Raw genomic sequence first — 11,715 nt, 5'->3', positions numbered from 1 at the left:
AACGCGCGACTGTAATTGATCGATTCTGAGCGCGTCGCGCTGCATCAAATTAAATAATTTATAAAAATTAAAATAATAAACACCTATATAAAATAATTGATTATATCTGTTCGTAATAATATTGTAAACTACAAAGCACTTATAGTTTAGCATTTCCGATAATATTTAATTAATTTTTAAATTATTTCATATATAAAAATCGAAGAAAAAAACATACATGTGTAAAACTTAATAAAAAATTATCTAGAACTTTTCATAATACATAAATAAATCCATCAAAAGAAAATAGCTAACAATAATTAAAATCGAGGAAAAAAAAAGTAAAACTTTAAAAGTAAGGAGATTTCTGTGGTAAAAAGTGAGGTAAGCGATCACGTGACGCCCGTATTTCCACCTTCCGTAACCAAAGCAAAAAATTTCTCGAAGTGTAGCCCAAGTTATTTTTGAAGTTACCCAGAAAGTATTAATTCACCCAAATATAGCATCGTAGAGCGCTACAAATATTTTAAAGTCCTACTCGTAACCGAATGTTGCATTCTTGTAACCCAGCCGTATTTTACAAACAGAGAGAAAAAGGATAGTCCGTCGGTAAGGTAACACTCGAAAATGTGTTACTACAAAAACAATGAAATATTAACCAAATTAACTTTTTTTTTTTTTTATCTATTGTTCTCTTATAGCGTGAAGGCACTTCGACGTAAACGAAAGAAATAACGTACGCATATGACAGTTCGATCAGAATTTTCACTTCGAATTTCGACGTAGCCTTATTTAAACAGTTTTTTACTTGTAAATCTATTTTTCCGGCAGGGACAGCAGTACAGTTACAAACTGAGGTAACTAACGGGTTTCGAGCTACCGATTTCCAATTAACAAGGATTTCCTGTATACAAAAATTCCTAAATGTTGTTTCTTTGGGTATTAGTTGTAGTGGTTTGGGCGGCACTAATCATAAAATTAATTTCAGATGTCGATTAAATTAAAATTATAAATAATTTTTAAAATTGTAAATAAAAATTTATTGAATGAAATTATTTTAGATCACAAAACTAATTTTTCAATCACAAATCTTAATTTTATTTTAACAATAAGGAAAGTTTAAAGTTTATTGATATCTCACCTCGATTTATATTATTATATGAGTTCATAATTAAAAAAACGAAAATGTGTATAATCAGAGTTTCTTTTTATAAATGAAATATCTTTAATTATAGTTTATCACTTAAACCGTACAGTAATACGAAGAAAGTTTGTTTGATCACACAGTTTAAAGTTGATTTGAAGAAAGACACTTTTTGAATATTATTATTATTGCTGCTGATCANTAAATAAATTATAATAAAATTAAAATTTTTTGATTGAATTCGACTACAAACATATTACGAAACTGGACTAACGTAAAAACATCGGTTTTTTCGAAGCTAAATTTTTATTAATTAATTTTTTAAATTGGTGCCAGATTGCCGAAAAAAACATAGGCGATCTGACTACACGGGGTGCCTTCTGGGAGTTCTTTTTAAAAATAATTGGCCACTATTCACGTGTCGCAGATGTAAAAAAACCCGACAATTTTCGTTAATTATAATTAATAATATCGGTATGAATTAACTGTAAATAAGAGTACGTGTCCAGTGAAAACCTGAGAAGTTGCCAGATAGGTTTTATAAAAAGCAAAGCGAAATTTCTCGAAGTGTAGCCCAAGTTATTTTTGAAGTTCCCCAGAAAGTATTAATTCACCCAAATATAGCATCGTAGAGCGCATCAAATATTTTAAAGTCCTACTCGTAACCGAATATTGCATTCTTGTAACCCAGCCGTATTTTACGAACAGAGAGAAAAAGGATAGTCCGTAAGTAAGGTAACACTCGAAAATGTGTTACTACAAAAACAATGAAATATTGACCAAATTAACTTTCTTTTTTTTATCTATTGTTCTCTTATAGCGTGAAGGCACTTCGACGTAAGCGAAAGAGATAACGTACGCATATGACAGTTCGATCAGAATTTTCACTTCGAATTTCGACGTAGCCTTATTTAAACAGTTTTTTACTTGTAAATCTATTTTTCCGGCAGGGACAGCAGTACAGTTACAAACTGAGGTAACTAACGGGTTTCGAGCTACCGATTTCCAATTAACAAGGATTTCCTGTATACAAAAATTCATAAATGTTGTTTCTTTGGGTATTAGTTGTAGTGGTTTGGGCGGCACTAATCATAAAATTAATTTCAGATGTCGATTAAATTAAAATTATAAATAATTTTTAAAATTGTAAATAAAAATTTATTGAATGAAATTATTTTAGATCACAAAACTAATTTTTCAATCACAAATCTTAATTTTATTTTAACAATAAGGAAAGTTTAAAGTTTATTGATATCTCACCTCGATTTATATTATTATATGAGTTCATAATTAAAAAAACGAAAATGTGTATAATCAGAGTTTCTTTTTATAAATGAAATATCTTTAATTATAGTTTATCAGTTAAACCGTACAGTAATACGAAGAGAGTTTGTTTGATCACACAGTTTAAAGTTGATTTGAAGAAAGACACTTTTTGAATATTATTATTATTGCTGCTGTACAATTTGAGTTAAATTCTTATACTTTATAATTTTTTACTTTTATTTCATAATAGTAACTAATTTTTTTTTATTTTAAAAACATAACTTTCATTTTAATTCAGTTACAATATAAATTTTAATAATTATATTTTTATTTAATGGTGGGCACATAGACAAAAAAAATCTTTATAAAAACTGGAGCTACAGTTATTTAGACATCGAACTTTTTCGGTGTCAAACATCAGATAATATTTAAAAAATTGTTATTGCCACAAATATTATAAAAAGCATTGTTCTCTTGGCGATATTTAATAAATAAGTAAGAAATATAATTTAAATAATTATTATATTGAACTATTTCTCTATTCTACTTTGTCTTATTGTTAAAATATTATTTCAAATTGTTGTGTTTTAATTTACTCGGATATTAGAAGAAATTGTAAAAATTATTATTGCAAATTAATTTTATAATAATTAGAAAGAATATATTAAACTTTCCTTATTGTTAAAATAAAATTAAGATTTGTGATTAAAAAATTAATTTTGTGATCTGAAATAATTCCATTCAATAAATTTTTATTTGCAATTTTAAAAATTATTTATAATTTTAATTTAATGGACATCTGAAATTAATTTTTTGATTAGTGCCACTCAAACTACTACTGCTGGCATTTTTCGACGTCCCAAGGTTCTTTGTTTCAAAAATGAAAAATTTAAAGAGTTTAATTCACCCAATATGAAGCTTAATATTTCCCGTTACTTTTGTCGAAAATTACTGAAATTTTACACACAGGTTTATGTATTATATGGTTTGATGCCGTTAATTTTCAGTAATTGTAAGGTCGAGGAGAGATATAAAAGTGTCACTTATTATACTTCGAAGGAGTCGGATATCACGAGACTCCTCATTAGGAGTTGCAATTTTTTTCCATCAAACTCGTTTCTACTAAATGATTAAGATTATGCTATTCTGTATTAATTATTAATATAAAAAGTTTTTATAAAATATTGTAACAGATGACGACACACACAAATTAAAACTTTTTGCCGAAAATGTAACTGTGAAATCCGCGAATATAATGCAGTTGTTGGAGAAAAAAAATTGTAAAGAACTCCGATAGAAAAAACACAAAGAATTATATCGGAGGTTACCGTTTGTTATCGCAATTAGCTGAGAAACTTGACACATAGGTGTCAAGAATGCACCGTTAATGTTAACATATTTCGATCACGTAACTCCTTTTCCACGAAGTACGTATAAAAGCTCGCGCTCCCGGAACTCAGGGCGCGTTCGCACACGAAAGTTATTTTTGATACTTGAGCTCGTCGATCTCCATGCCAAGAACTGTGATCCCGTCGGAGAAGACACCGAAGTCCAACTTCATTTCGACTCAGCAATCAAGTTTATCAAAGTGTTTATCGCCGTGTGCAAGAATGTAAACTTTCGCTCTCTCATGGTTGATGTTAGATTTGGATTGTACTTTTTCTGCCATATAGAAAATCCGTTAAATATCTTACGCTGTGTAAAGCCTTATCAATTTTGTTAAGCTATATACAAGCTATAACGTAAATGCTACGCGTTATCCTATGTGTATCTATATCAAAATGTATATAAATGAAACGGTATTATTCTTTTATTGAGTTGTAGTGTGCACTTTTATCTCTCGGATGTCTTATCTTTCGAAATCCGACCGCTTACACACGGCACCGCTCGTCCGTGAAACGAAACGTAATTGTCATCGCAATTTCTGTGTTCTTTAAAACATGTAGTTAATCAACATTTTACATTTTCAATCAAATTCAACGTGGCCAACGGTTATTTACGTTTAATAATAACAGAATAAAAATAAGTACGACTTTTGAAAAAAAAAAAAAAAAACATTGTTTCCGTGAGTTTTGTGATTTTTATGAACTGTTAATGGTATAAACAACTGACAGAAAAGACTTAAGCAAATATTTTAACTTTGTCAAAAAGTTGTACTTATATTTATTGTGTTAAATATTAGATATAGTAGTATGTTTTGAAAGTTAAATTTGGTNAATGCAGTTGTCAGAAAAAAAATTGTAAACAACTCCGATAGAAAAAACACAAAGAATTATATCGGAGGTTACCGTTTGTTATCGCAATTAGCTGGGAAAGTTGACACATAGGTATCAAGAATGCACCGTTAATGGTAACATATTTCGATCACGTGACTCCTTTCCCACGAAAAACGCATAAAAGCATGCTCTCCCGGAACTCAGGGCGCGTTCGCACACGGAAGTTATTTTTGGTACTTGAACTCGTCGATCTCCATGCCAAGAACTGTGATCCCGTCGGAGAAGACACCGAAGTCCAACTTCATTTCGACTCATCAATCAAGTTTATCAAAGTGTTTATCGCCGTGTGCAAGAATGTAAACTCTCGCTCTCTCATTGTTCAGGTTAGATTTGGATTGTACTTTTTCCGCCATATAGAAAATCCGTTAAATATCTTACGCTGTGTAAAGTTTTATCAATTTTGTTAAGCTATATACAAGCTATAACGTAAATGCTACGCGTTATCCTATGTGTATCAAAATGTATATAAATGAAAGGGTATTATTCTTTTATTGAGTTGTAGTGTGCACTTTTATCTCTCGGATGTCTTACCTCCGGAATCTGAGCGCTTACACACGGCACCGCTCGTGCATTTACGTTTAATAATAACAAAATAAAAATAAGTACGACTTTTCAAAAAAAAACATCGTCTCCGTGAGTTTTGTGAATTTTATGAACTGTTTATGGTACAAACAACGGACAGAAAAGACATAAGCAAATATTTACCTTTGTCAAAAAGTTGTACTTATATTATTGTGTTAAATATTAGATATAGTAGTATGTTTTGAAAGTTAAATTTGGTTTGTCTAATTAAATGAACTACTTTTAACCTTGTAAATATTAAACTAAATAATTAGGCAATAAAAATAAATTCTAATAAATTATATATATTTTAGTACATTGAAATTATCTTATATATTTCAAATTCAAAATAAAAATTAATACATTTTTAGTTTAATTAAATACACAGTTTTACTCAAGATACATTATTAAAATCACTTCTCTGCACTATTCTTTGATCTTTTACACTCTGAAATGCTATCCTTGGTTATAACATCACACAGTTACGCATTATGTTAAAACAGCTAGGATATAACGTAATTAACGCTACCACTTTTCAACTTTCCCTTCACCAGTGTCATCACGAGAAAGGTAAAATTGAATGACTGCATTTTTTCTGTCATAATAAAATAAAGTATTGATATCGTGATAAATTTGTCCGATATTTTTGTAAATTTCCACGTTCTCAGACTCTTAAATCCGATTTTGAAGAAACCTTCCTCCGCATTATACGAGGAATTCATGTGTATAGAAATCTTAGCTTAAGTTCTAATAATTTTATACAGTAAAGATTACTTACTTCGAACAGGCCATTCTTTCAGTTTCATCAAGTCTTTCAGGAAGAGAACGGAAGACTTCGTGCAAGGCGAAGATACGTTCACTTCTTGGAAAATTCTCATTAGATAAGGAAGACTCCGCTTTAAGACAGACTTCAAAGCCGTTTTGATTAGCATCTCCGCATTTTCTAACATCATCGACGTTTGTCGAAAATCATCGCCGTCTTCGGGATTTGTATCGTTGCATTTCGCGTAACACAAGAAAAGCGTCAAGAGTAAGAATAAATTAAGAAACCTTTCGTACTGCATTTTCGGAGCGTTCTCTGTCTCGATGAACAACTTGTAAGTCGCTTTGCATTTACTTTCGTCATAAAGATTCTAAAAATCGTTACAAAAAACTGGCTTATCAATGACAACTGCTTTCCTGCAACTTATTTAAAAATTATTTGTTATCTACAATACAATTAATTAAATAAATTTTGAATGATTTAATTATTTCTAGTTTTGAAGTGACTCGATTATCGTTTAAATATTAAAAGAAAAATTATAGACATCGATTTTATAATTTCTAAAATATTATTATTTATTTCACTATTCAAGGGCAAAGTGTTTGGCTGGCAAATGTAATGTGTCGAATTGCGTGACAAAAATTTGTAATTAAAGTACTTCATACTCTGTATTATTTCAAAAATTGTATGCGAAAAATAAATCACCGCACAATCAAATAATTTTCTTGAGTAAATGCTCTTTTAGGCAGACATTTTACACTAAATGCGTATTTAAATTCCTCTTAGAGATTGTTTGTGCAGATAGTAAAATCTTGGAATTAAATAAGCAGATTCAGGAAATTTTACTTTAAATGGCGAGATTAAACTGTTAGTCTAATGCCTGGTGCGTAAATTCAAATTCAACTTCCACAATTTATCAACAGAAAAAGTTTCGAGCATAGTTTTTTTCTTACTTCTTATTCGAAAACTTCATTACCGGTCAAATATGCATTTGGTTTAATAAATGAGTAAACATCGTGTGACCGGAGGGTCGACACGTCTTCGGTGCCTGATCACGACCGACACGACGTCTCGCGCGATACGGAAGCTGCGGCAGCAATTGTTTTGGGTTAGAAAGTTTGTGACGCCAGCGGTCGCGTATGGCGCGATCGGATTCGGATGGAAGCGAGTGAGACAACTTTGGATAGTAGGTTAACTAACGAAATAGCTATTTATTTTTCATACCAGACCTATAAGCTAACGGTAGCGAGACAATTAGACATTGGATTTGAGTGTGTCATGAAGGCGTTCGCCAGAGAAAAAGTGTACATGAAATGTCGCGTTGTTATAAATACATCGAATCTGGAGAGAGCAACTTGTATGCGACTTGATCGTTAGAAAGTTTTTAGAGTGTTTTATATGCGAGAGTTCGGAACAGACTGGGAACAGATCGAAAAAAGTGTATCAAGAACCGAAGTAGATAAATTCCTTGAGTGGCGGGCATGACGCAAGCAAACCGAAAGAGATAATAATCAGTTATCGACAGGAGATCGTATTCGGTGTTGCTATAGAGCAATGGTCGCCAAACTTTTTTAACCGTCGAGCCCCAACAACTTTCGAACACCTCACATTGACCCCCAACGTAAAGTTTTATTACAAGTGCAAGTGTGTGAGGAAAAAATAAAACGTTGTGATTTCTATATGAGCAAAAAAAAAAAAAAAAAGCTTCTGACCTGTTTGCCGCATAGACCCCAATCGACCCCCCAATGATGACACATCGTTCCCTGGGGGTCAATATCGACTACTTTGGCGACCCCTACTATAGAAAGACACCGCGTATTATATCCGGTCGTCACCCGTTTCACCACGCAAAATTTCGATCAAAAAAGAAGAGTTATAAAATTCATATTTGATGAACAATAACGTTTCCCGCCCAACACACACACTAATTTACTGTATATAAAATAACACCGAACTTGTGTGTTTTATTTCTCCATGCGTTAAAGACTGCCGAGTTCGTAAATATAAAAACCTTGACGAGGACGTTATCTGATCCATATTCATTCTTTTTTCATTTTTCTATATGAATGCCGATAAAGTAAACAATAATATTTTACTGAAAATGAATAAATAATAGTCTATTAATTATATAAAAATAAATATTATAGAGAACTACAGAAAGGTAATAATTGAAGAAATAGCTCCACAAATATAATTTTATTTATTGTTAAAATGTCTGAGATTTTAGAATTCAATAATAATTTACGTAACAGGTTCCAAAGCAGATTATTAATTCAAAACAGGTGTTTGTAATTTACTTCTTTTTATCAAGGACTCTGTCTATGTTTCTACTATATGTCCGTCACACATTTTATCATCTTTTCCTTATTTACGTCAATAAATTGGTTTTTATGTTTGCAGCAGGTATACAGAGGAAAAGTATGAAATTGGTAGAAAATGACCACCAAGATATATTCATTTTTGGACCTAGCATATGTTAATGTTGAGAAATGAAAAAACATTAAATTAAATTGGAGTTTTCTATATACAGGTATAAGAGAGGAACGATTTTGTTTACCTTTTTTAAACCATAATAGGTCCTGTTCCTTTTTTACCAATAATTTCTAAAATTTGAGAGGGTTATTTGTGTATTAAGGAGATTGATGGCATTAAATTTTAAATATTAAAGGTTAAAGGAAAGGGTAAATTTAAAAAGCCACTTATTACTCTCGAGAGGGGTGGGATATCTTGAAGACATTTACTCGTTATTAGCTTTTGCAATTTTGTAAAAAACTCGTCTCCACTCTAAAAATTAAAATTTTGCCCTTTTTAATTAGAGATAAAAAATTTTAGTAAAATATCGTAACAGACGGCGCCACACGCAGATTCTACATTTATGTTGAGAAAGTTGCGCGAGTCGATGCTGTGTTTTTATACTTGACATAAATCGTAAAATTGATTGTATTAGTAATTACGGGTTTAGGAATTAATTTTTTGAAAGAGAGAAAGAAACAGGATTAATTTTTCGAGGATATAAAGGTTGAAGGGATCGTTAAAGAACGAACGAGATGGCAAGAAATATCTACAGAAAATTGTATAGTGTCTGATCATATTAATACTTTCAACGCATTTTTTATAATGATCATTATAAGGATGAATTGATTTTAAATATTCTTATTGATTCCATCATAATTCTTGTCAACCTTCGTTTAAAGGAAAGGAAGAAGTTATAAACTGAAATAGTATTTGAAAATTGAACAACTTGATGTCCTTGACTACTAAATGTTTACGAAACACGCAAGTCTACTCCCTTTATCGAATTTTATCTTTCGTTAGAACAAAATAAATATAATTGCAAGAGTTAAATTCTACTCACAGTTAATTTATTTTTATACGTTTTAAAAAGAAATTATTTTTAATTTAATTTAATAAATTTTAGTAAGCGTTTGGATAAAAATAACCTACTTTAGAAATATGTTTGTTTTAAATTTCACGTTATAATACGTTTTGTCTGAAAACTGACGGACCTTTATTGCCAACATTCGACATCCTCCAACTACGGATTTAGAAACACGCTGCATCACACCGGTACGTCTTCAACGCTAATTAAAAACATAAAAGTTGAACATTGCAAGGACAATGACGTTTTTTTGTATATCTCCCTCATAATTATGGTCCTTGTCTTTAATTTTAAAAATCCATAAATAGATAATAACTTCGACATAAACTTTGCAGCTCTCGAAAAGTTTCGGCGGTATACGAGGGGGGAATGCAAAAGCCACCTTCCGAATGCATTTATATAATTACAACGTAAAGAAGTTGATTCAGAAACTATTCGAATAGCGTGTGAAACAATAAAACCTGTCCAAAACGATCTCGTTCGAAACGGAAACCTGCTGTTGTTTGGTACCGTGCCAATCCCGTTTACAGATGCTTAACTGTACAGTACATATTTAATATCTTAAATACGTCTATATATTATAAGAATTAAACTCGGTTTCTTTAATTAAATAAAGCAGGTTTAAGGTACTTAGTAAATAATTTAGTAATAAAAATAAATAAGTTACTTCTGTTGTATGAAAGAGCATTTAAATTATATATTTTTGTTGAGATGTAATTTAAAACATTTGTATATTCAAAAATTCGGTTCATTCAAAAATTTGTTCATTTGAAAATCCCAATAAAAATTGTTGTTTTTATTGGGATTTTTAAATGAACAAATGAAAATGAAAAATGAAAAATGTATGAATTATAGAAAGTCACTTCTGGTTAGTATCGAACGTACTTCTATAGTCAATCTGACCCGTCTGTTTTCGGCTCTAGCCTGATATTTTAGCTATCCAACACCGTTGTCGAGACTAAGGACGGACATCATTCAGACAACGGTGAAATTTATACATGTACAATTTTTTTCGAGTTACATGCCCGCTCTCGAACAGTTTCAGCGGTATGCGAGGGCAATGCATATCCGAATGCTTTCATGTGATTGCAACGTAAAGAAGCTGAGTCAAAAAGTATTCGGATAGTCGCGTGTGAAACAATAAAACCCGTCCAAAACGAACCTGTTTAAAACGGAAATTTATTCGGAACGAAGCCAATTCTTGTATTAAAAAGAACCCGTTCAGAACGGAAACCTGCTAAATCGGAACTGTTGTTTGTGCCAACTCGGTTTACAGATGTTTAAATGTACAGTACATATTTAATTAATGTGTTGAATACATTGATATATTTTAAGAATTAAAATTGGTTTTTGTAAATAAGTTAATTAAACAAAGCAGGTTTAAGATATTTAATAAATAAGTAAATGATTAAGTAATAAAAATAAATTTAATTAATTAACTCCTTGCGTACACAGACATTTTTGATATTAATGTAATTAAACATAAAAATTACTTTAGACTAAAAAAAAAACGAAAAAATGCGTTAATTTTGAAGAAAAAGCGTCAAATTTTACTTTCCTTTGTCTCGCCTTACAGTGAAATCTGATGGGAATGAGTCATTGTTTACACAGCTGTATGACCTTGAACATAGCTGGAGTTGGATTTCTCGGGACATTCTCATAGAAGTCTCGGGAGGCAATGGGTGTGTACAATTATAGTAGAGTAAATACTAGCTGGCCGTATATTTTTATATATTTTTAAAAAATTACGTTTTTTAAATCCGTTAATGTGCACATTACCTAGCTAATCTGCACATTAACTAGGGTGATCCGTTAAAGTTGCTAAAATTGTTCTATATCTCAAATTACCTAGATAATGTGCAGATTACCTAAATACTCTGCAAATTACCGACTAGGCACTCGGTTAAGTAAAAATAAGATTTTTGCTGGAACAACAGCAACGTTTCTGTACGCTTAAATTAACATAACGTTATTTATTTAATTTTCAATATCTAAAGAATCAAGTTAATACAATCAACAAATTAGTTGATTGAATCAATCATCAATCAATTAAAAAAACTTTAATACAAAAATCAAACGGTTTAAAATATTATTACTATTAGGGAAATGAATTTGCAAAACATATAATAAAATTGTACTTACTTATTAGTGCAATCTAAAGATTGGTGACACTTTGAATTACGTAGCAATTGGTTTTTGCGACAAGCACGCCTATTTGTGGTACATTTAGATTTGCAGTCACATTTTCTGAAACCCTGCCCAGTACCAAGGGATTGTTTTATTGCTGTTTGACGTAAAGATATTTCTACAGCAGGGACATCCATCTTCTTTCGTTAAAAATCTCTCT

The 11,715-nt window shown here is 30.9% G+C and overlaps 1 protein-coding gene across 1 annotated transcript in view; it reads right to left on the bottom strand.

Annotated features, from left to right (window-relative positions):
• Positions 1 to 6,349, bottom strand: part of LOC111625373 — a 14,993-nt gene extending 8,644 nt beyond the window's left edge. Inside the window, exon 1 of the mRNA XM_023368510.1 lies at positions 6,005 to 6,349. Within this exon, the coding sequence (XP_023224278.1) occupies positions 6,005 to 6,290 (286 nt within the window). The 5' untranslated portion in view covers positions 6,291 to 6,349. The remainder of the gene's footprint in view (positions 1 to 6,004) is intronic.
• Between the last annotated feature and the right edge of the window lie 5,366 nt (positions 6,350 to 11,715).

Source organism: Centruroides sculpturatus, unplaced genomic scaffold (assembly GCF_000671375.1).
Source record: "Centruroides sculpturatus isolate CEXI.00-Female unplaced genomic scaffold, Cexi_2.0 scaffold247, whole genome shotgun sequence".
NCBI classification, from domain to species: domain Eukaryota; kingdom Metazoa; phylum Arthropoda; class Arachnida; order Scorpiones; family Buthidae; genus Centruroides; species Centruroides sculpturatus.
The sequence above is the reverse complement of the archived record's forward strand: the minus strand, read 5'-3'. Positions and strand labels throughout refer to the sequence as shown.